Source organism: Aythya marila (genome assembly GCF_965140915.1).
Source record: "Aythya marila genome assembly, chromosome: 5".
In the NCBI taxonomy this organism is placed as follows: Eukaryota; Metazoa; Chordata; class Aves; order Anseriformes; family Anatidae; genus Aythya; species Aythya marila.
Genome location: NC_139046.1, coordinates 3,345,439 through 3,370,955, shown reverse-complemented (window position 1 = coordinate 3,370,955; position 25,517 = coordinate 3,345,439). Strand labels below are relative to the sequence as shown.

General features: G+C 41.2%; 1 protein-coding gene across 6 annotated transcripts in view; it reads left to right on the top strand.

Annotated features, from left to right (window-relative positions):
• Positions 1-25,517, top strand: part of DDHD1 (DDHD domain containing 1) — a 65,804-nt gene that overhangs the window by 5,519 nt on the left and 34,768 nt on the right. For 4 of the 6 annotated variants that reach the window (XM_082761779.1, XM_082761778.1, XM_082761775.1 and 1 more), the window contains 4 exons: positions 9,256-9,429; positions 16,093-16,194; positions 21,238-21,366; positions 23,216-23,363. In XM_082761779.1, the coding sequence (XP_082617905.1) occupies positions 9,256-9,429; positions 16,093-16,194; positions 21,238-21,366; positions 23,216-23,363 (553 nt within the window). The remainder of the gene's footprint in view (positions 1-9,255; positions 9,430-16,092; positions 16,195-21,237; positions 21,367-23,215; positions 23,364-25,517) is intronic. The other 2 variants (XM_082761776.1, XM_082761780.1) reach the window with 1 other exon arrangement.

Here is a 25,517-nt window from a genome sequence, read left to right as displayed (position 1 = left end):
CGAACCCTTTCATACCTCAGCCGCTGGTCGTTGTTAGGACTGTGCTGTAAAGACTAAAAATCACCGTGCTGGAGCTGCAAGGTGCTTCTCTGCTCTGGGCAGGAGCACCGGGTGCTGTGCCTTACCTCAGCAGCACAAATTTCCACACCGGCAACCCAGAACCCATCCTGTGGCCTGGGACCCATGAGACCACTTGCCTGGCTACTTTAATCAATGCCTGCTGTTTCGAGGCTGTGTCATTGGTTTAGGGGTTTTGTCTTCTATTCCGAAACACAGAAAAAGTATTAAAACAGATTTATGAGGCGAGATGAAAATTGAGGGTTTGGAACCAAGAGTGGTTCATATCAGTACGTGGTTTTTATTTTTTTAGTCTGTTTTTCATAGCTGAACGCTTTTTTTAGTTGCTTTTATGGCATGCTTAGAGCATTGCTTTTGGTGTGTTGGCCAGCTGAAGTTGGTTGCTGTTTCATTTGAAGGATGAATACATGAATACTCTCTTCTTGCTTTTCTCCCCAGGTATGTTACTCTTCACTTGCTAATAAAATACTGATAGCATACATAGCAAGGTAAAGCGTTACTTTTGCTGATCAGAATCTTTCTTGGGTTCTACTCTTCTGCCTTTTTTCTTCATTTTACCTTCCTTCCAGAAGTTCTTGTTAGCTTAGGTCCGGCCAGCTTCTTCCTACCCAGAAGGCCTAACACACAGTGAGTACTGCAGATCTGAAATTCGTATCAAAACACAAAGTACGTTTGTGTGTAAATATGCTCTGGTTTCTGGTGCCTTTCCTGGTTTCAAAATGGGTAAACTGGGGCTTCAAGGATGCTTTTTTTAAAAAGGTGGGAGATGTTGGCTTTTGGTTTGGATGCATCTTTGAGAACAAGCTCCTTTTGTGACTTCAGCTTTTATTTTTGTGATTTGCAAGCATTACTTAAACAAAAATCTGTTCTCTTACTGCCATAAATGACCAGAATCACTCTCTGATGGATGTATCAACTACAGCTGAGTAGTTTAAGGACAGACTCAGCTTACAAAGTGAGTTGTGCTTGCCCTTCAATGCTGTTTATCACTTTTCCTCCTCGATCTCATCCAGCAAGAATGCAGACGTGGTGGGAATGCAGTGGTTAAAGGTTCTTGGTGAAGAACAGTAGGGTGTTATCCACTGTAAATGATAAAGCAGAACATGTTTGTAGGATGAGAAGGATCAGGAGTTCTGTTCTGACTTCATGTAGGTTTGAGTACTGACTCAACTGTGGCGATATCAAAGAAATAAGGTGGGACCTAATTTGGAGGTGCCAGGACCAGATTAAAAATGGATTGAATTTCTGTGTATGTCTGTGAGAGGGAGAGGCTGTTTAGGAAGAAAAAAAAAATTGAGGGGAAAGAGAACTTGGACAGAGCTCATTTTTTGTTCTGACAGGAGCAAGAGAGTATTTGTAAGATCTGACTCTATAGAAGTTAATAAGCAGAAGAACTGATGGAAGAAAAATTTGCAGAAGACTGAGAAATAAAAATTAGAAGCACGAGCAATTCTGTTAGTGGTGTGTAAGGCTGAAAAAGGTACGGGTGAAGTATGGTTGCAAGTGTTGGCAGGAGAGGAGGTCAGTAGGGTGGTTTGAGTGTGGGTTGCAAGTAGCTGAAGCCACACCTGGCATGGGGACACACAGAGACTGTAAATGTTGCAAAAATTGTAAAAATTGCATGGTAAGTGAGCTCTGAGATGAAGGAAAATCCCTGCAGAGGAGGAAGAGGGAAGGAGCTGAGAGAAAGGGTTACTGTGCCCTTGAATACGTTCGTCGTGTTCATTAGTGGTACTGGTAGGTCTCAGGCATGCACAGAAAAAATCTTAATTTATTTTTTTTTTAAATATTCCTGTATAGGAACCTGCTTGCTCAAACTGTGCATACATAATCATTGCTTCTTGGTGCTAGAGAGCTTGCTAGCAAAGACCGACTGAAGAGCACCTCACAGCAGAGCACGTGCACTTCGAGCTGAGGGTGCGATTGTGCAAAAGTCCCGTGACTTTCAGTGGGATTCGAGCATGTGCTCAGCTTTTAGGAGTTCCCCGCATGTTTGTCATGTGGCATGGTCATTCTTTTGCGGTTCAGTTTAGCTTTGAGCTCGTGCTGCTTCAAAAAATGCAAGCTGCTGTGGGTTAGAAAAGGGCTGGTAAGGGACCAGCTCCTACAGCTGGGACTGCAACACTGCAGCAACAAATTTTGCTGCTGGAAGCGCCTCACTTCAGAGTATCAGCACTGAAATTTGATAAGCTATTACAATGGATTAGGATTCCATACAAATAAGGCCCTAAACTTAAAGCTGCAACCCTGTTTCACGTTTCAACAGTCCAATTTTATTTTTTTTTGAGTGTTTCCAACATATCTTTGACATGGCTAGTGAGGTGGGCTTTAAGATTTTGTATTAAACCATTGGGTTCAAGTTTGTGTAAAGAGTGATTGCAGAGATGATGGTGAAACTGCTATATAAAAACAGAAAAGTCCTTCCTGAAGAACATGGTACAGGCTATAGTTTGGGGTGATGTACAGCAATCGAGATGAGAGATGACTTTGAAGGTATTCATCTCTTTCTGAGAGGTTTCTTCTGCACTCGATGTTTGAACCAGCCCCAAAGATCAGCCTTTCTCTTTTTTGTTTTGGGTTGCTCCTTAGTGTAAACCAATTAAAAATGGTTCAGGGAAAAGCTACAACAAGCTGTTGCTCGAGTACTTTGTGTGGTCCTGATAAAACAGAGGTGATTTCACCTTCACAGATGAGCAAAATACATGGTCTTCTCTAGCAGAGCCTTCCATTGAAGCGAGTGCAGAGGCTTGCATGTGTAGCTGCCCTGCAGATCAGAGCTGGGAAGGAAAATCCCTTCTATGCCAATCAGATTGCTCTTAATATGTTTAGTCTCTGTGAAACTCAAAAGTAACTTCCACCTGTAATCTTGAAATTGGCTCCGTAAAGCAATTTAGAATTATTTGAAGGACCAGCAGAATAATATCCTTTACCACTCAGAGAATGAAATCTCATTTGATCTGGATGCTCAGTAAAATTCTGTCTCTCTAAATTCATGTAGCTACGTCTATTAAGTTTTCTGAGGCCAAGATTTTACCCTTGAATTCCTCTTTAGGTTATGTTGTTACTTCTGGAAGAGCAGAGCAGCTTGCTGTGTTTGCAGTTAAACAAGGGAAGGTCGTCCTGGCCGTGATTAAAGAATGGTTCCATTTATTTAAATATCGGGAGCCTGCTCTGTCCTGAAATGATACACTGGGAAATAGCTAGAAAGCTATAGAACAGTAAGCTGTAGCAATAAGTCCCTTACCTAACGATTATGGAAATAATAAAATTTTATTTTTTTTGTCTTTTATTACATCTGTTTGTTCACCCCGTGTGCAGTCTGGTCAGTAAAACACAGGACTCTTCCGTCTCATGATCAGCTTCTGTAACCATCTATTCTCCTAATTAAGCTTCCTGTTCTCATGAGTGTTTTTTTTTTTCCTTTTTTTTTTTTCTTTATGAGACTACAAACCCAGTCATAAGGGAACTAAGTAAGAGGAACACCTATTTCCCTGCGAACTGTGCTCTGTGTATTTGCATTAGCAAAGGTAGGAGCATCATTACCACTGGAGAGGCAGTCACAGCGAGTGTTTTTAGGTGGGTAGGATGCGTGCTGGTGCTGCTTGGATAACACCAGAGCTTATCCTTTCACACCAATGAGAAGTCTGATGGCCTGTGCAATAGTTAACACATCAAAAATATACTTTCTAAGGACTGAGAAAGTAGCAATGAATAGCAAATGCTGAAAAGTCCAGAACAGCATCAAGGATACTGTTGTAGAATAGGTTTATTTCAGTGGCTCGTGTCAATGTGCAGGTTCCTGTGTGTATTTTACATTGCACGTGTTGGAGCGCAGCACTCGCAGCAATGTTCAGCACTTTCTAGAAGAACTGTTAATAGCAAACAAACAAAATCAAAACAAACAGAACACATTCTTGCACATTTTTCCCTCCTCAGTAAGTGTGTGGGCACCTCCCTTCATTATTTAAATAGCTTTCAGCTGAGATGTCACATATTGTAGCCTCACAGTTACATTCAGTTTGTGCAGATAGGATCCTCATGCACTAGACTTTGTTCACAACTGTGGTAGCAAGGAAGCCAAATTGAAGGAACAGAAATTACTGCACCAGAAAGCAGAAGTCCTGCATGTCAAGCTGACCACACTTTATGAACTTGTGTTACTTATCCAGCCCTTTGGCTTTGTCATATTCAGCAGAATGTATGTTTTGATCTTGATCTTGGAGCCTTTGAAGATTATATTAACCTTTTAGATCTCATTTGTGGGTAAATTGTCACAGCTGGCTGGAGCCTGGCATGTGGATGGAGCTAGAAGAGCCTTGACTTTGCCATCAGACCTGAACAAGCTGCTTCAAAGCAATCAAACCAAGCTTACTGCATCTTGCTTTCTTCTGATTTCATTGCATCTCTGCATCTCCAGGTTATGTGCTAGCTTGTATTGATATTTCTGAAACAGACCTTTGGTTTTCCTGTTTAAGCTCTGTAAACTTTTAGTTATAAGCTTCTCTGGTCTTAATTTTGCAAGTTTTCTTGGCTCTCATCAAGTGACGTGAAAGAGGCTTATGAGCCACGGTCTATGCTGTACACTATTTAAATTTAGTTTTTTTTTTTGTTTTTTTTTTAACTATTTTGCCATTTTAAGCAAAACAAATGGTTGTGTTCTTGTAGAAATAGAAGAAAAGAGCAGGCAAAATCTGCTCCATTATTACTTTTCCTGCCGTATCCTGAAGGATTTACATAGCTTTTTTCATGCAATTGATATTTGGGTGGTGGTCACACAATTCAAAGATCTTCACAAAGAAGAATAGCTGGAGGTTATAGGTATATAGGTTACTGCACCGTACTATGTGTTGCATGTAGTTCTTATTTCCACACAATTTTCTTCTTAAGAGGATTTAGGTGTTTCTCAGGGTGTAAATTGCATGTATCCTTGTCTCCTCACATAATTACAGCTCTTGTATTTGGCTTTTCAGGAAAAAAAAAAAGGACTCGTTTAAAAATGTATAAACCCTTTGTTGCAGTCACTTAAACTATTTTTCTCCAGAAGTGGTAAAATATGTATGACTAATTAAAACAAAGTGCTTTTCATTAGCTCCTAATCTCTGCCATTCAAACTTCTGTAGGACTTCTTGTGTAAATATGCCCTGGAAGTGTCTAACCAGCCAAACCTATTGGTATCTTTCAGCTTGGAGCATCGCCAGCTGCAGATTATATGGCGTAAGACAGAGGCAAATCCTTTCCTAGGGATCAAGGTTGTAGGGACAAACATAAACAACATTTCATCTTACAGATCTTGAGTTCTGTATTGGTGGGGGGAACAAAAACGTATTATGATGTAAATAGCCTTGTATTTCATTCCTCCATAAAAGAAAAAAATGCTGGAAGACTTTAGCTTAAGCCTTCTAAAATCATCTGAACATTGAAGACACGAATGAATTTATGGAGGGTAGATAGGAATGAGTGAAACTGGGTCTCAAAATGACTATTTGGGTACATCATTTTTTAATGGTGATCAGTGTAATAGCCTGCGTTGAGTTCACTGGCTGAAGCAGAGTAATCTTTAAGTACCAGCACCTGTCTGAGATGAAGCAGTGTTGTTTACCGAGGCGCACCTTTGCCGTTTCCCACAGCCAAGCAGCTGATAGGGAGCAATCTCTGCTGTGTTGTAATCGCCTCCTTTCCCCACCCGAGCCAAGGCAGGGTTTGGGATTATCTTTAGCACAGTGCTCTTGCTTTGGAGCTGATGTACCCCTTGCTTAGTTTGACCCAAACCAAAATCCAGCGTTGCTCATATGGTACAGCCAACATTGCTCCGTTTTCAAAACCCAGATATTAATGGGAAATTGTTCTTCCCAACTTCTAACAAGAGGTAATATGGCACAGTTTGTTGTCATCTCTGATAAATTTGGTGATTTCAGTTCTGATAGTTTCCAAGCCATGCCCCTGATGGAAGGAAACGTCGCTTGCTTGCCTCCTGCACCCAGAGGTTTTCCTGCAGAGGTTTCCCAGCAGGAGAACAACCATCAAACCTGCCACCCAGCCAGAGCCAAGGAACAAGGCAAGAGGCACCGTGGCTGCAGCAGCAGGGTGAGACGGTTCAAAGGCTGCGGGGCAGCAACTCCTGGGTCTCTCCGAAATCCCACTGAGCTTTGGACTGTGGAATAACCTTGCTCAGTTTTTAAAGCCCTGGTCTGAAAACAAAGCTCCCTAATAATCTGTCTTTGGATCTGAGGGTGATTTATAGATGAAGTGTTTTCCAGATAAATGCCCTTTCCAGCCCTAGAGCCAGATACATTAGTTTATTCCTAAACTGAATTATACTGTAAAGATTTTACAATAAATTCTTTCTTATTTCAATCATGCCTTTTTTTTTTCATCCTGGCTGAGCCTTTCTGGAGGAGGCTCTTGCCCATCTATTATTTGAGAGTTGCTGTTGAATGCTGCCATCTACTATTATTTTTTTTAAAGAACCATTGTGGGAAAGTTCTTGGGCAGAAATAGCCTGAAAATGTTTATTTTAATTGCTAATGCTTAGAATTTTAGAAATCTGGAGGTGGAAATTCCCATGTGAAAACCTTGAAACCCTTCAAAAAGGAAAAAGAGGAGTCTTGTATTCATTCGGTGCCGAGTATAAAATAGTATTCATGTGCCTTTTAAAAAAATCTTTCTGTGGATTCAGTGAGTGGAGCCTCGTAAAATGCTTAGTCAAGAATTAAGGAATTGCTTGCAGATTTTCCCAGTAAGGATCGACATCTGACATGCCTGTGTCATTGGTTCAGCAACAATGGGATCCTTTATATGAACTCGCATCCTATGTGTGCTTCGTTTTTTTGCTACAGACAGTGCTTTGTTGTACGAGCAGCCAAACTGGATATGTGTGTGTGTTAGCTCCGCTGAAAAATGCGGATATCTGACGGGTGTAAAATGTAGGGGGACGCAGCAAAGGTTAAGACAAGCACACGATGAGCAGCTCCTGTTCAGACTCACTTTTTGTTCTGGGTGCAGCTCAGTGTAACGTTGCTGTGGCTAAAGCTTTCATGTTGACGAAGCTCGTTTCAAATACTGATGTTTCACACTTTACTGAGGTAGGTTCCAAAACCAGTTTAAATTTTCACGGAAAATTTGTAGTGACTGTTGATTTCTGCAGTTTAAAGCCACCTCTTGTTTTGCTGATGGTTTGCATTCATTTTCATTAGCACCCCAGCCTTTTTATCCGCCTGGTTGGATCATCAGTATCTGAAACATCAGAAATTCGGGGCATAACAACTCAGCCCTACTGGGGAGAGCTATTTTAGCTGGGAGAACAGAAGTTGAATGGCAGAACCTGTGCTGCTTCTGGTTGCATTTTGGTCAGGCCAACCAGGCTGTGGCCTGTGTTCGTGCAGAGCTGGTGGTGCAGGGAGGTCAGAACATTTGACCAGCATTTGGAGAAATGCTGCTTGCCTGTAAATCTTTTACGGGAAAGGTTTTGAAAGCGGCTTTGGAACATTTGGAGTGTTCCTGCCCTGTGGGGAGATTATTGCAGGGAGATTTTCCTGTTGCTTTCGTAGGTTGTCGATGCAGTGGTCCGAGGGATGGAGAGTTCAGAACAATTCAGAGGTTCCAAGTAAATAAGGGAGGTGCTGGCAAATCTCTGCTACTTACACATTCTCACCTGTGAGCAGCTGGCATGAAAAGTACTTAAAATACTTGTGCTGTGTATCAGCATCCATGGGCACAAGGCAAGTTAGGGGCATATCTGTATCAGAGGGCAGTGCAGAGGCTCCTGAACCTGCATCCAGCAACCCTACATCCAGCTTAGTGGGGCATGGCCCATCCCAACGTGGTGCTCAGGCAATGAGAGATCTGCTGGCAGCTCTGCTGAGCCCCGCTGTGCTCCTGCCAGCCTGGTGCCAGGTCAGGCATCTCTGCTTTCTGTCCTTTGCTCAGGAACCATGAAGTCTTTGTGCTTTCTATTGACTTTTTTCATTGCTTGGTTGTTTTTTTTTTTTATTATTTTTGTTTGCATTTTACCCCATTAATGTTCCTTTACTTTTTTTTTTGCATCTATTGTTTCTCTTTCAGCTGTTACCGGTTGTTCTCCCACCTTCCAAGTAGGAATGTTTTTTTGGGCAGTAAAACCTAGCGCTTTTTTTTTTCCCATTCCCTTTTCCAAGCCTCTCCTTTTGTGGTTGAGGACTTCTTTGGAGAGCTGAGCTTGTGCATTAGTCTGTACACACACCAAATGTTTGCATTTGGCTGAGTTTCCCTTTATATCTGCAGGATGCAGCAGCACGCGTGAGCGTGCGCTGGAAATCAGCAGTGGGATCACCCGGGGGTCTCGTTCAGCCCCCTGGGTTTCTGTGCCAGTCCCACGAGGCTGGAGGTGCACAGACACAGCTCAAACACCCAGCACTGCTGATCTCAGTCTTCCAGGTATAGGAGGAGAAATTCTGAGCCGAGCTAGTTAAAATGGATAGTGGTGTCTCAGCTTCCTTCAGGGAGCTGTGTAATAGGAGAATTCCTGCTCCCTGCAGCCCCAGTATTTAGTCGGGGCATCAGTCATGGTTTGGTGAATAGATACCAGAGATTTTTGTCTTGTCACGTGGGCAGCAAATGCTCTGCACCCAGCCTCCTCGTTCAGAGTGCTGAAAATGAAACTAGAGTGACAGGGACTGAAAACGACCCTCACTGCAAGACTGATTTTCATCAAGAAATAACTTGAAATACATCCTTTATGTTAAGTGATATGCAAACGGAGTTATTTTAAGTGCTATTCCCAAAGGAAACAAAGCTCTGTGCAGTCAGGGTAAGCTGTGTGGTTTTGTCTCCTCGTTCTGCATCATCCTTATGACTTTGAAACCCCTGGTTCATATTGGTCAAATTGCATAGAGAAATGTTTTATATACAGGGCAGCTGGGTAGAGAGGAGCATAATCCCATTAAAGTTGGGCTCTTTTTCGAAATCAACCCTGAATAAATTTTGCAGAATGTACATCTTTCTGTCCATCCTTCACATCCTCAAACATACAGCCCCGTGGGAAGACGTGGTGTTTCTCAAGGCAGTTGCAGATACCTTGTTAGGGGTCCCAGCAGAGGGAGTGTAACTCTTTCATCAAAACACCACCGAGTTCCCTTTCCCTTTTATCTGCTGTCAGTCTGTGATCTGCAGCATTAAAGAATCTCTCGTTTGATTTTTTAGAAACTGAAAAGATTCCTGTAATGCGTGGACAATGGTTTATAGATGGTACGTGGCAACCTCTGGAAGAGGAGGAAAGTAACTTAATAGAGCAGGAGCATCTCAACCGCTTCAGAGGCCAGCAGCTGCAGGAGAGCTTTGATATGGAAGTATCAAAACCTGTTGATGGAAAGGAAGGTAAGATCACTTTTATAGTATGTTTTCTGGACAGCTGGGGTCTTTTTCTTTTATAAGAGCATGATCTGTGATGGTTTTTCCGTCCTATATAATGAGCAATATTGTAGGCTTCAGTTTGCTCTCCCCTTCTCCAGTGCATCTTAATGTTGTAGGATTTCCTGCTAGCACATTTGATGAACACTAAAATTATATTCATGGATCAACTTTTTGCTCCCACTTTGCTTTGTTTGAAATCTTACTTCAAACTGAAATCTCTTTGTGGGCCAAGAAGAGTGTCAGTGTCTGAATGCAGACTGGCTCTCAGCTCTCTAGCCCATGTTCCTAACTCTGCCCTAAAGGGAACATCAATTTTACAGATGACATTTACGGATCATTTTCCATTCTAGTTCAATCTGTGACTTTATTAGAGTAGTTTTCAGCTATAGAAAATCTTAGGCATTCGTACTGTTATGTAAATCCTTATACTTAATGACCAGGCTGAGGATGCCCAGTTAGTGTTCTTGGGAATCTCAGTCAAATGTATTTAACGTTTTTAAGAATAGTCTTCTGAAATTACTGTCTGTCTATTGCATGCAGTTGAACTGGTTGCTCTGGGTAAGCGTAGCACAGCAAAACTCAGTATTTTTGGCTTTCACACCTTGCTTTTGTGTTTTGGTTGTCACTTGTTCCACTTCCACAAAAAAAAAAGAGCTGCAAGTACAGAGCTCTTCCAGTACATTTTAGTAGCATTTTGGTTGTGTTATTCTTTACAAAGCACCTTTATGTTTAAACTTCTTTAAAACACAACTTTTTTTGTACAAAACAGTTTGAGAATGGAGGAGTGGCTGTGTTTTGGCCACGAGCATGGAGGAGTTCTGTGGGAACTGTGTGACCACGCAAGGAAAACCTTGTTAATAATTTAGAAGCAAGATAGTATTCAGGGTTCTTCTGTAATAACTGTAGGGAAAATCAGAAGAGCAATTTTTGACTTACAGAGCTTTCTTAGTAATGCAGGAAGCAGTTAAGTTCCTAACTCCCCTCAAAGCTAGAAAAAACTCTGAATTAATTTTTTTCTATTTGTACCACTTTAAAAATTCTTTCCCTCTGGCCAAGTCTGCAGTAGCCTTCTGCTTTAACAGCTCTGTCAGGTAGGTACATAAAATTGTGTGACCCCTGAGCCACAGAACTGTGCCAGCAATAACCCTCTTTTGAAGGGCACTGTTACCTGTTTTTAAATGTGCTAATATTTATTGTTTCAGTGGACTGAAACAAAGCTCAGCTTTGCTATTACAGCTGTACCCTCCCCATGAGTGCAGTGTTGTTCTGGTAGGGCAGTATGCTTTTGCTTGGAAAGCACATCTTTATGGCTGCTGAGTGCTTCCAGCCTTTGGTAGCTTAACTTTGCATGGAAGGAAGGAATAATGTCTGTTTGCACTTGAGTGCACCTCATTGTGTAAGGATTGGAGCTCAGGTGGGCTTTTTTCAGCAAAAGTCTGGCTTATAGAACAGAAATTTTCAGATTTGGGGCAGAAAAGATTGAGGAAAGTGGTGAGAAAGATACAGTCCCTGTTATTTACAAAAAATATAAAAGACCAGAGAGACATTCCAGCCAGCAGAGCCTTTTCGAAAACTAAAGTAAAAAATAATAGCTCTGTATGCAGTCACCTGAAAACAGAATACGTGTGAAGTCACCAAAACCTTTCAATATTTTTTGTAGTAATAGGGGAGTTGCAGAAAAATTATTAAACAGAAAGTGTGGGAAGTGATTTTGTCACGATGATGTGCCTCTAAAACATCTCTGGTCAGCTGGCATCTATGATTGCCATCTGCACACAGCACTGGGAGAAGCTTTGTGACTTGCGTGGTCTTCGGTGAAGTAAACCTAACTAGCTGAAGTGCTGAATTCAGCTTAAATTCCTTAAATGCCTTGTTGCTACAAATCCTTGTAATTGCATCCTGTATTAAATACATTTGGTCCCACCAAATTTTCCAGGTAGCTGTTATTAGCTGGTATGACAAATGGAAGTTAGAATAGATTTGTAAAATATCACTGAGAGGCAAAATGGCTGTTCACGATGCTGTGATAAAACATTGTAAATGGTGAAAAAACAGCAATCTTACGTGACTCCTCAGCAAAAGTGAAGGCAATCTGCTGTAACAAAGCCTCCTATTACTTACATATAATTAATTTATTATTTGAACATGCCACTTTGCATCATAAATAATGAAAAGCTAGCTTGGCAATGAGAAACTTGTTGATACTCAGCTGACAAACTTGGTGGTTCCTGATTTTTCCCCCAGTTTTTGCCGTAAGTGATGGCAGCAGGCTGAGAAGCTAGGAGCAGGTTCCCATTCTGCTGCTTCTGCTTTGGATAACTTTAATAATCCTTTTCAGCCTACTACATTGGAGCAGCATATGAAGTCCTGTAAGCTAGCATCTAAGATTCAGTGTACAGTTCATGTGCTTTTATTTTGTTCTCTGAAATCTTTTCCTGGAGAAAACAGGACTATGAGCAAGTTTAGCAGGTGTTGGGCACCCTCAGCTTTTCAGTAGCGTGCTAGCACATTGCTGGCATTGAAATGACCCCATTTAAGCACAGGCTGAGTGGTGCTGCTCCCCTTGCTTGCGTGGAATCAGCCATACAGATGAGTTCAGCTTTGCAAAAAGGGGCAATGAGCACTATGCATGTTACCTGTGCCTGTTCCTTGGCATAGTCCGAGCAGATTAATGTCACCTTTAGTTTTGCCATATCCAGTTGACCTGGATTTGGCTCCCAAAAGGTTATGCTCTGTAGGAGTTCGTAGGTGAGGTTCCCAGCTACCAGAACTCTTCCTGCTGCTTGTAGAAATGAGACAAATTCCTGAGATTTCTGGAGGGATGCTTAGCCCTGAATGTGTTAGCACCTGTAATGCCTTAAGAGGCCAGTTACCGGAGATCTCTGAAGTGCAGCGTGCATGTGAGGTGTGGGGATGCTACAGCTGATTCCCCAGGCCACCACAGACCAGGCAGATGTGTACATGGTAAGAAGGGATGGTGAGGGCACGAGCCTCTCTCTCCTCATCGACTATGCAGGATGTTCTGCCCCCTGAGATGCCTCAAACCAGGCCAGAGGACTGTGACCAGAATACCAGTGGAAGGAAATGCTGCAAGGGCATCACCTCCCTCCTCCCTAGCTTGACTGCCCTCTCTTTCACATCTCATCACCCTGGAGCCTGATTCGATCCTGGCTGAATTCCAGATGTGTTTTTCAGTGTTAAGGGTTAGTTTAATAGTTGATAGATACAGGAAGGGGCATTGCTCTCCTGTCTTGTAAGACAAGGTAACCACTACAGCTACAGGAGGAAACCACACTGAGGATGAGCACCAGAGGTTTGGCTGCATTTCTGTGTCGACTCTGTTGTCTGCAGCCTGTGGTGGAATTGATGCAGATCACAAGTATAGTATCAGCAGATTCAGGAAAGTATCCTCTGGCTTCTCATTACTTTAAGGAATTTAAAATTTTTTTTTTTTTTTTTGAGTAGCTGTCATTTAGTAGTTGTAGTGGGGAGTAGAACTTAATGTTTGCTCAACACTTTGCTAAAAGTGATTGAGTCTGACACATTACACCCCTAAATGAGATGCTGCATTGCTGAAGCAGTGTATGTGGGCTTCCAGGTCTGATTTGTTGTCCTCCTAGTAGACAATGTTGAGCCCTCAAAGTCATTTATCTAGTACTTGTTTTGTTTTTGTTTTTGTTTTTTTTTCATCCAGGTAACACTAGGCTCTCTTATGTATTGGCTTTATGTAGCTTTCTTGAGGAAGACTCATTCTTCAAACTTCCAACTTAAGTCAATTAATTTTACTTCTAAAAATGTTTAAAAATATCAAAAAGATATAAATTAATACCAGCACAAGATGTAAGGTGATGTTTTGATCTAAATTCAAAATTTTAAATATGAATATTAACACTTAAAATATGAATATATCTGAGGTTTTTATTTGATCACACTGAGAATGGATAGATATTTCTGTCTTTCTGCAGTAATACAGACCTTTCTTGTACTGGATAAACCCATTTGTAATACTCAAACATATTACTGTTGTCAAATAATTCTATAAATATTTCTGAGAGACCTTTTTTTATAACACTTGTTCTGCAAAGCAGTAATTGAGATGAAAACATCTAGAAAGGAATCCAAAAAGGGTAACGTAATACCTTATTAGCAGTCAGTAAGCCTAAAATGCACAGAATAAAATAAGATTTAGAAGCTGCTTTTTGTGCGTGCTCAGGACTTCTTCAAGGAGCATCACTCTGTAGTGACTTTATGGTGTCAAGGCCATTGAAAGAGAAAACAGAACCATGCACTTAGATCATGGCAGGTTCTCAAAGCTCCTTAGTCGAGATGTTCTGCTAACAACACCCAGCCACATAAAGGCAGTGATGTTCTGCAACTTTACTGTTGATTTTCCTGCCTTGCTGTGTGGGCAGAGCCCTCATACCCCTTGCTATGAGCTCCCATGGCACAGAGGAGCTGTCAGCAGGTAGCTCACTGCCCAAGTGCAGGGAGGTGATCAAGGATGGAGGAGCAGCTTCTGTGACACAGAACAGGCTGACTTTCAGCTGGAAGCTTAGTCCATGGGACCCACAGCTGCCTGGTATGTGGTAAAGCTTCAGTCTTGTCTGCTGCACAGAGGGGATCATGCTGGACAGGATTAAACTTAAAAGTTGATCTTGACTTGGGGGGATTGGAGCAGACAACCCCCAGTAAGTCCTTTCCATGAAAGTTACTCTGTGATCGATTCTGTGTTAGGTTATAAGAAATGTGGAAAAAAAGTCCCCTGAGTCAGAATCAGAACAAATTCTATAATGCATTGATATTGAAACTGCCTAAGTTTATTGTGTTTTGTTATGGATTTTCGGTGTGTGGTTAGATGCCACGAGAAATAGAAAAATTGCATTTGGAGTAGATGCTCTGTTCTGCCTTAGATTTCAAATACGCTTTTCCCTGTTCATAAAAAAAAAAAAAAAAAAAAAAAGGCATTTTTTGTTGTTGTTGCAGCTGACTAAGTTAACCTTTACAAGTGAAAGCCTTGTTCCTAGAGCCAAAGTCGTCAAGATCAGAGGGATCTGTGGAGATCTAGTCCAACCCCCTTGCTCAAAGCAGCGGGACCGATGAGGGCAGGCTTCTCAGAGTGCTTCCAGTGGGGTTTTGATCATCTCCATCCAAGGAAGCTCTGGGCAGTCTGTACCAATGTTTTACCACTGTCACTATTAAAAAAAAACTCTTTCTTACACTTGACTTGAATATCCTGTGTGTATTCCTCTTGTGAGCTGTATTGACACAGCGAGTAAAATACTCTGTAGACTAAATTATTCCATCAGGTCCCAAGTGCAGGAACTATGAGCCTAGTGTTCTTCTCCTGTAGAAAACAGATGTACAGCAGTAATACACTTAGCCTGCATCTGTATTAAGGCATCTGCTGACAGAGCTGTTAGCTGAGGGTAGGAAGAAGCGTGAGAAGCCCTTGACGCAAGCGTGGAATATCACCCACTGGCACTGGCGTAAGCTGCTGGGCTGCAGAGTACTAATTACTCCCGGTGTTTGTAAGGGAAGATGTCATTTCAGTTGCAATTTCCCTGTTTTCCAGCAGGCTGACCGATTGTTGCAGCTTTAGTGACTTCATGGATTCAGAAGCCCAACTGGAAACTCTTGATTTCTCACTGGATTTAAGCACACCCTCTTAACTGCATTAAGTTTTTGAAGCTAGAGCATTCTGAAACTATTTAGTATGAGGGACCCCAGAGAATTAGCACAGAAGAAATAGATTTCTGTAGCACCTCACTGTCAGTTTTGCTTAGGAAGCCCCCAAGATGTAAAAAGTACCTGATATAATAGAGTTTAACTGAGGACTTTTCTCTTGGTATGTACGTGCCAAGAGAAGCAGCTTCCTGACCACATAATTTAACTTGCTCAGCAGCAGCTTTCACTTACATTATATATTTCTACCATAATCACACAGCACCGATGTGAAGGTAAGTCCATGAAAAAGAATCTTCTGGTCTGCTATGCAATATTTCAGTATTCTTAGTGAGATAAGACAATTAAAAATCTAATAAAAGTCATGGACTTGCCTTACCATCAAGGGGAAGCTCCTGTTTGCAGATGGGAGGGCTGTCAGAGGCAAAGTGCATGCTGTTGCATTTCACTGGTGAAGGTAGCTTCTAGAGGACTTACAAAACAGGGACAGTAGGATATTTTGGCTAATCTAACTTTTAATGATCCTCTTACACTCTTTGGGGAAAGTAATAGAGCTGTGATTAAAATGGAGTTGGTTTTTTTTTTTGGTTTTAAATGCTTAGAGTATACTTAAGGGTTTCTGTGTTCTACCCTATACCAAATAGTGTGTTTATGCTTTTGTACACATTAATGCAAAGGCACTCAGGGAGACTGCTTGTGCTGTGTCACAGCTTTCCTTTACTAATAATGCCTTTAGCTTTGTTGTGATGTTATAACCACTTCTGAAGAGTGATGAAATTGAATTTGGCTAATGTGACCTGACACTTTTGCTACAAAACCAGTTTAAATGTATATACATTTTCAATAAATGCACCAACTTTTTTTTTCCTAAAAATGTTAACATTAATGAAAAAATGACACCCCTTTTAAAAATTTTACTTTGAAGCTCAGTGTTTTTACTTTTAGTTCACTACTACCTCCCTCCCTTCTCCCTCCCTTCTTTGTTCAAATGGAGAGGATATAAGGAGAATTCAGATGCTGCATGTCTTAAGCGAAAGCGTTCCCAAGGTACAGTAATTGTAGATTTTTATTTTTTTTTTCCTTGTAGTACTCCTGCTTTAGGAAGCTTTAAATTCTAGTTTGCTCATACCAGTGAAATGTGTTAGAATTACATGCTTCAATGTCTTGAGCTGTGCTCATGCCATTTCCTTCAAAAGGGAAGGAAAAAGCATCACCAATCCTAGAAGAAAAGTAGCAGCGTTGTAAATCATAGAGAAAGTAGATGTTAGCAGTATGATGCTGTAATCTCTGTTATAATTGCTTGTGATTGATAAAAACTATAAACTTTTGTTATGCTCTTACTACGTGGTTTGGCTTTTTCAATAACCTACAGGCAACTTTCTCTACAGGACTGGTGTTAAGATAAATTATGTCAGAGAAGGAATGGGGGATTGAACTGAATGAAGAGTTTTATACTAGATAATATTTTGTTTGCCACTTTTTGGATAATGCATGCATCTTTAATTTTGTGTTGTAAATTATTTTTACAGCAGCTTTTGTATACTGAAATGAAATAAGACTTTGGACACATGATATAAAAAAGGGAGGCTGTACAGGATGCATGATCAAGGCTGCTGTGTCACTGAACTGTGAACTTTGCAGCAGCTGATGTGCAAATTTGTTTCAGAAGGTGGGAGTAGAGCCATTAATGATTGCAGGAAGCTCAAAAGTACCTGTCACTGATCTCTTTCTCCGGCACCGTTAAAGCATGGTAATACTTGAACTAAGATTAAACTCTTAGTGACTGTAGAAATAGACTTCTGAAAACTGCACCTTTGATTTAAAATGTAAATACACATGGTAGGTTTAGAAATCTTCTTGTCATGCCATATATTCTTTTAGTTCCTAGGAATATTTTGAAGGATGAGAACATATTTTGACATGCATTAATACTTGCCATTTGACTTCCTATAATGATATTTTTTGGTAACTGAGTCCAAATGCCTGAACTCCAAATGGTGCATAGTCAACTTTTTCCTGCCTCTTCCCACACATGTAACTCAGATTTGTTAAAGGTGAAGAGTGTAACTTCTGTCTTAAACAGTAAGAAAAGACTTCTACCTTTCATTTTGTCCTTGTAGTTTTTAAATTATTCTATGTATTTTTCACCAAATCATGTTCAGTTGTATTGTTGAATGGGCTTGAATTAGAGTTGCTTTTATAGCAATTAGTGGTGTTCATGCATTAAGAGGTGGTGAAGTGCCATAGAAAAAGGACAGCAATGTGAAACAGCCCAATTTGATTAAAAGCAACAGCCTTTTTCATGTGCTTTTGTGTATTAAATGAAAAATAATGATTTAAAGTCCACAACTGTACCTCAGGTTTACATACCAGAACTTCAAAGTTGTTTAAAAAAGAACAATAATGGCCAAATTATGCTTTCAGCTGTGTGTATGATCTGGCCAGCTTTCGTGCAGAAACTGAGGCTGATTGCAACACAGAGTTATTTAAAAATAAATTTGGAGGAGGAGGGAAGGCAGGAAGGGATTTCAAACTGTGTGTATCCTTCTCTGGTCTTTATCCCTAACTGGAGTGACAGTGCCTTTGTGGAGCTCTTAGCACTTCAAAGATGCTTTCCTCTATTGATTTTGACGTGAGCACAGAAACTGGTAGAAAAGAATCGCCCCGTGCTTTGGTCTTGGCAGGTAGATGAAAGCACCGAGTGGAAACCAGGTGCTTACCTTAAAAGATACTTAATTTAAAACTCTTGGCTCTGTGAAATGCCATCTTCTAGTGCCTGTCTGCCAGTGCTTTCTGCTGGAAGTGCTCCTCGAGCACTGGAGCCAGGCGGCTGTTTGCACTGGCAGTGCACGTGCAGTGTGCACATCCCCAGCTTCTCCATGCATTTTGTGCTATTGGCATGAAAAAAAACAATACAAGCTTCCTGCTCCTCAGTTATTCTCTAGTCATTTTGGCTCCAGATGAGTTTCTGCTGTCTAATTGAGACCAGATTCTTCAAGGCCGTAGGAATACATACTTCGTATTTTCTTTTTTTTTGTTTCTCCATTTTCATATTTAGACTTTGTAGAGGGGTTTTTCCATCTATGTTCATCTGTCTTGGTGAAACTGGAGATTTATGTGATAGAAAAGAGTGAAAAATAGAAAATTTTTTAGCCAGTAGAAGGCCTTTCTTGATCCATCTCATTTCATCTTTGCTTCTCTCTGTCTAGCAGCAGCCTGTCTTACATCTGCAGTGGGGCTGTGCCTTCTTATTCATACTCTAGGTGTCTGTCTTGGTTGGTATTCCTGAAAAAGAAAAAGGTTTGTTTCTGGCTACAGAAGAAAACAAAACTTGGTCTCATTTCTACGGGCTTGGTCTTTAATATCAAACCATAAAACTGAGCTGTGTGCAGATTGCTTAGGGGTTTTGCCAACTGGAGAAGATGCATCTACAACTCCTGCTAAGGAAGCTGTGCATCTTCTTAGTGTCAGTGAAGTAGCTCATGTGAAAACAAAGCTGCAAGAAGTCAGATCCAGAGGGAGGTTCCTGTCCTGTGGTTTTACGAGGAGATCTTCGTCTTTTGTGCCTGCCTTTCAGAGATGCCTTAGCCACAGTCAGATCTCAGTGGAGCTCAGCAACATCCTAACCTGGTGCCCTGGGATGAAGCCACAAACATAGCGAGCGTGCTGCTGGAGGGCCAGAAGGCAGAGGAATGAGCATGAAAAGCATTCCCCTGTGCTGTACCCACTGCCTGATCTGAATTCTGCAGCTTGATACTCTCTGCTTCCTCAGGCAAACTGTGACATGCCTTGGTGACTTTCTGACACTCCGTGTCGCTTCTTGGTGTGAACAGCTCCATGGTTGTCACTTTGGCTACCTCTGCAACGTGCAAGAAGTTTACATCACAGTCAGCCTCTGTGTCTGAAAACAAAATGTAAATCAATGTTATCTCGTCTTCAGGAAAAACATTCTCTCTTACCCATGTTCAGGTTCAAAATAGTGATGGCAGCCCTTGTTATCCCATACCTGCGAAGCATGGTTTGCATCTTTTTTCTTTCTTTATTTTTAAGAATGATTATTTTCATAATAATCTAATTTTTCAAGACAAAGCACCTTTTAAAATGTTATTTTTGGTGTTAGACGGAAAGGAAGGATACATAGTCCAAGTGCTGTAAAAAAAAAAAAAAAAAAAAAAGGTTGGGGGGACCACCCCTGATTGCAGGCAGCATTTAAGGATCACCCATCCCAAACCACTCCCTTTCCAGTGGTGGTAATAAGCAATTCAGTCACAGGCTTCTCTGCTTCTTGCTGGGCACGGTTTGGACCTTGAACACGCAATCTTCAAATGCATCATTGCTTCCAGCCCTCCTCTGTCAGCTTCCCCAGGAACATACTGAGTGATTTCATAAAACGTGAACGGAACAAGCCTGTTAAAGACCTGCTGGGTGATGCATAAGAAGTCTGCAGCGATCGTGGATTTGGGGATAGAGGAGTTTGCAGACAGATCTGCAAGGAAGTCACTTTGCCACTGGACTCCCTGCCTCTCAGGACATCACAGACTGGTGCATTGACTCCAAGCCTGAAAGAGGAAGCTTTGTTGGGAATTCCCTTTCTTATCCAGTTCTAAACTGAGATTTCTGGGCATGAACTCATCTCTCTGCCTGTAGGGGTGTTTAGGAAGCAGTTTGCTCATTCATTGAGTTCTCACTAGATTATTTCTTGCTCTGGCCAGTCATCAGCCTGGGCTGATGTGTCTGCCCTGCAAAGTCAGGCTGGCTTCCCTTCCTCTTCTCTGCTCTGCCAGTGTCAAACAGCCATGTAGTTCTAGTTACTTTTTGTGTATCAGTTACTTACTGTGGCAAAAGGGGTCATCCTTTTCTAATCCCCTTGTTTCTTAGAGACTTGATTCAGTTTGTCATAAGGCTTAGTTCTGTCTGCCTCGGGGGAAAAAAAAAAAGCACATATTATAGGAGAAAGGTCACAACATTTAATTTAATGTGGCTGGTTTGTGCTGCAAGAGAGTCAAAATACGAAACCATGATGGCTCAAGTTTTCTCAGAATGTTTTTAGAGTACAAAACATACGAGTGACTTTAAGTGGGGAACAGGCTAGAGCCCCACTTGTTACGGAAAAAAATAAAATTCCTCTGGGTGTTTTCCATGACTTTGGGCTTTTTAGCAAGACCAATGACATAGTTAAATAACACTTTCTTGTCAGAGGGCTATTGCTGTTAGGTGTCAGCTTTCCAAGTATTGCATATCCTGCATTAGATGAGTCCTAAGCAGCAGATTTCCAAACCTAGGTGAAATCTGCATTACAAGCAATAGAGCTGTGATACGGTTTTGCTTACTCCAGCTCCAAGCTCAGCTGAGAGTTTCTGCCTTGCATTACAACATGCCTGCTGTGCTTAATCCGACAATCGGGCAGTGCCATGAGGTTGGTCCCAGAATTCAATCAGTTCCAAATCTGGAAAACACAGGAACTGCACAAATGCTCTATAGAGCTCGTAGTGGCCTTTGAAAGAGCGAGATTCTGTTTGGTGCCAGAAATTACTCATTCAGAGGCTTTCTCATTGAACTGCATTTCCATCTCCTAGCCGTTTCTGAAAGGCTAGCAGATGCAGTGGAGCCTTCGAGTAACAGAGCCTTGAAAGCCTCTGTGTTGCTGTAGAGCTCCGTAGCCTTGTTCAAAACCAGGGATCCCACTGAGCAGTCACAGGACAGAGAAAATAGGAGTGCAGCTGAGCTTTTCTAGCAAAGAGTACATGGGGCAGCTACCTGGTTGTCACACCAGCCAGCAGTATTTTTGGGATGCATCTCCCTGCCTCCCCTGTTCTTTGTTTTCAGTTATGGATATATTTTGGAAGCCCAAGGTGAGGGTGACAGGAGAATGATGTGAAATGTCCTCAGAGTGGGTCTTCAAATTGCTGTTTGTCCTGGTAAGATTAATCCGAAATGTAAAAACTATTCAAGGTAAGAAGTAGTGTGAATGTAGGCGTAATAGAGCTCTAGATTTTAAAGTGTGTGTGAATTACCCTTCTTTCTATGTTTGAATGGGCTTTTGTTTTCCTTTTATCCATCTAAATTAAATATTGTTCCTTTTTGCTGCAGCTATTCATAGTCTAAAGTTGAGTCGCAACCATGTGGACTGGCACAGTGTGGATGAAGTGTATCTTTACAGTGATGCAACAACATCTAAAATTGCAAGAACTGTTACACAAAAGTTGGGGTTTTCCAAAGGTAATATTTCTCAGCGTTTGTAAAGAATTTTTTTTAAATACCGGTATTTTAAGATTGTTACTTTAAGACTAGAAGGGGAAGACTTCAAGTTTGAAGTTATAATATGTGACTGGCCCATTTTTGCTGTTGGAGTTTTGCAGAAGGGTGTAATAGGTGCCTTGGGTTGTTGTGCACCATTATAATTATGCATGAATAGTCTGTGGCATATTTGTATTACATTTCTTATTATTTTAGAAGCAGCAGTTTTCATAAGCTTACTACTATAATACAACAGTGGCAGTGACTAACAGACACAATATAAGAATCACAGTTCCCTTTGCAACCTTAATTTTGCTGTCGTGTACTTGCATACTGTGATGCATTCCTTAAATACATGATCATAGATTCCCCTCTTGCCAGTTCTTGCCTTTTTCAGTTCATTAGACAGATCTATGAACTGCAAGGAGGGGTGAGCAGCTACGCCTAGACAGAAGGTATTTTGAGTACAAATCCAAGCTCATTTAAGCTCAAAATTACCAGTTATAAAGCCAGTGAGACTGAGAAGGTTGGAAGAGAGGATGTTCCCCCTCAAAGGAAAGGCAGATTGTTGCCAATGTGGAAATCTGGAACTTGTCCTCTCTACAGTAATGTTCCTGTGCAGTGCTGGACAGCTACAAAAACAAGAAAATACACAAATTCCATTTGTTTTCTTCTTTGGTCTCTGAAGAGACAAGATCAAGTAATAGGTTTGGCTTTAATCTCATGCCTCTGTTCTGTAATTAATGCCCTCTTAACCTACAGGGCTCTTGGGTGGATACTTAATTAATGTTTGCCAAGAATTAATATAATTCAATGCTGTTGCACAAAATTACAGAAGAAATGAAATAGTCTGTATCCAGAACATGATTTGGGCAGTGTGTAATAAATAATAAACAAACTCTGTCCTAAGCAGTTTGGGGTAAGAAATATCAAATAGAAGCCCACTTGATAAATCTGTCCTGTGTAAAAACCACCCTTAGCGTTTTTGTTGTGTTTTCCTCCTCCTTAAAAGAAAACCAAGTTGTTTGTTTTGGATTTTCATGTGAGGAATGATGCTTTCTTCCTCTGTATGGCCATCTGCAGGGCTTGTTGGATTCATCCTTCTCTCCCATTGCACAGCCAGCGTTCACATGAGGCTGTTGCCTTCTATATGGGTCTGTCACTAGAGGGGGATGAAGCCACGCTGTGCCAGTGGGTTTCACAAGCCATCAGCAGGACAGCGAGAGGATGCCCATATCTGCCAGCATCATTGATTTTTGGTTTGGCCACTCAGCTGGCGAATGAGTGAGGAAATCTGAGGATGGATGGGCTTGGAATAAAATGTAGATTTTTCCCGTCAGAGTGAAAAATTGCAAAGCTTTTCAGCCAGTTCTCTTAATGGGGTCAGAGAAAGAGTGACAACGCATATCAACTGGCTGGCAAGACATTTCAATGATCAGTTCATGCTGTAGAAGTAAGGTGAAAATATAAGGAAGTTTAATGGCTGAGGTACGTAGAAGCAGAGCACTGTGTTGTAAAAGTGGATGGACAATTATACAAATGTTTTCCAAAAGCTGTTTTTCCAAACAGCTCTGAAATTGGTTGTCTTTACAGTGGAAATAGCCTATTAATGCATCGAGTGATACAGTTAATTGCACCTAGTTGCTCAAATCTCTCAGGAGTTTAAAACTGCAGATTCTTAAAAAGTACATGCTAATTCTTTATGTATAATTGTATTTTCAGGATACTTTAATGTATTGGTCTGAGACAATTGGCCTGAAGCATCTGTCAACGTGTAAGACCATTGCACTTTGTAGAATGTAACTGATCTAGGATAATGTTTTTTCTACAGCTTCAAGTAGTGGGACAAGGCTACATAGAGGCTATGTAGAAGAAGCTACCTTAGAAGACAAGCCACCACAAACTAGTCACATTGTGTTTGTTGTGCATGGTATTGGGCAGAAAATGGACCAAGGAAGGATCATCAAAAATACAGCTATGTGAGTCCTTCATACTATTTGCAGTAGTAACTCTAGCCTGAATGAAACGCTGACTTATAAATGATAGCAGACACTTCAGTTTAAGCTGTATCTCTTCCTATTTCCTTTCCCCGCTCTTCCCCTCACTCATTAGTCTTTATGTTGTGGGTGCACTACTTCCTATGTCAGTTCAACTGTATGGGCATAGTGAGAGGAGCTGCAAGCCAGAAGAGCAAAGATGCATCCAGTTTTCATGACCAATGCTTAAGACTTTGCTTTAAGACAGGGGGCTGGTCAGTGGATTTCTAGCACTGGTTCTCAGTGACTTTGCCAACTGGGTGGGGAGAGATTTTGATCAAAATGAAGGGGAATCTCGATTCATTGCTCCTGCTGGTTGTCAGAACAGCGAGCAAGTGAAATGCATGCTGGTAAGAGAGGGAAAATGAGGGGATTGCATGAATGTTGGCATTCCTACCAGTGCCGAGTTACTTAATACAGTGGGAAGCTCAAGCTGAGAGTCTACTCACTGAGTTCTGAACACAGAAGTCTGATGAAAAGTACAACAGAATTAAATGCTTATGGGATCTTTTAATGAAAGGTCTTTTGTGAAGCTTGGTTTGCAGATGTTTTTTGATTTGACATCCGAGCTAATTCAGAAGGCCACTTAGAGTGCTGCTGAATAGGAGGAGAAACTCCCAAGTTATTGAGTGCTGTCCCTGAAAACACCTTTGTTGAATATTAGGAGTTGTAAAGTCTTGATGACAGCACTGTGGGGACAAGGTGGTGTTAAGGAATGCTTCATTAGCTGAAAGAGAAGGCTAAAAGTGCTAACTGCAGATCTCTGTTGTATGGATGGTTTACTACATGTGTCCCAAATAGTTCCGCTTCCCTTCAGAGTCAACAGCAATAGTAGCACACCCAGTGCCTCTTGTTAAGGCATGTGTAGAGCTAAGATTGCTCATTTCATGGTAAATTAACAACTATGTAGGTCAGTACTCATGTGAGTGACAGAGGTGCCATCGTGTCAGCAGGCTCTTGTGTTCATTCAGCTCGTGGTTCCACTCATGTCCTCTGGTACAGTAGATTAGGCCTCTTGATTTCACTGCTGTGTCATTTGTCATCTCAAAGCAACAGCCTGCTACTCCCTACTCTCCTTGTGTAGCACTTTGCTTCTCTTACATTTGTGGTGGTTAAGAGCAAGCAAGCGAAACTGGAGAGAGAAACCTTTTTTGATAAAAATCTGAAACTAGTCACCAAGATAAATGTAAAAACTTACATTTTTGTAGGAGCCAATTGCACTGGTAATGCAAGCGTCCTAAATATAAGTTGTTGTTTTAACAGCTACCAGAAATAAAACTTCCACCTTGGAGTCGTTTTGTCTTTTTCTTTCCTCCAACCCTATTTTGCATTGAAAATACATACAGGGTTTGTCTGTGTGGATTAATTTTAGCTCAGGACACAGCAATAGGTGTCCATTCCATAAGAAGTCTGACTTTAATTGGCAGCCCATTCTATGACACATTTTATCTAAAAGCGAAGCAAGACTCTTTGTGCTTCAGTAAATTCTGCTCTGGTCTCAGATACCCTCAAGAAATACCAGACAGCACTGCGTATTCTTTTAAAATGCTAATTATTGGCATAAATTGTCTGTGCAAAATCAGAAAATGAAAGCATCATGTTAGATTGAAATCTCATTTTTTCTAATAGCTTAAAAAACTTATCGGTAGAGAAGATCCCATATGTTCTAGGAAGAGATTTTAGAAGAAATGTCTGCCAGGCCGACAGCGTGGCAGTTCTCACAAGCCGTACTAACACTTTCTGTTAGCGCTTTCATCTGTGATCTGTGTGTGTGTGTGTTTTTCTTTTTAACTTTTTTTTTTTTTTAAATGTTCTTTTGCATTAGGGACACGAGAAGTCAAATGTTGCCTTTTGAAAAAGGATTAGAAGGACAGGCAGAAGTATTTTTTGACCCTTTAAAGTAGAATCTAAAGAGCAAATAATTCATTGTTGTTTCCTTTCAGGTAGGCAGGCTTTCATGGGAAGCCTGTAGTTGCAGCCATGCTAAATCTGGAATTTAAGCCTTAAATCTGCCCACCAGAGTCACCATCCCTCCTTTCTTCCTTCACCAATATCTGGATATCACCAGCAGTGGCAGAAAGCATTAGCAGCCCCCAG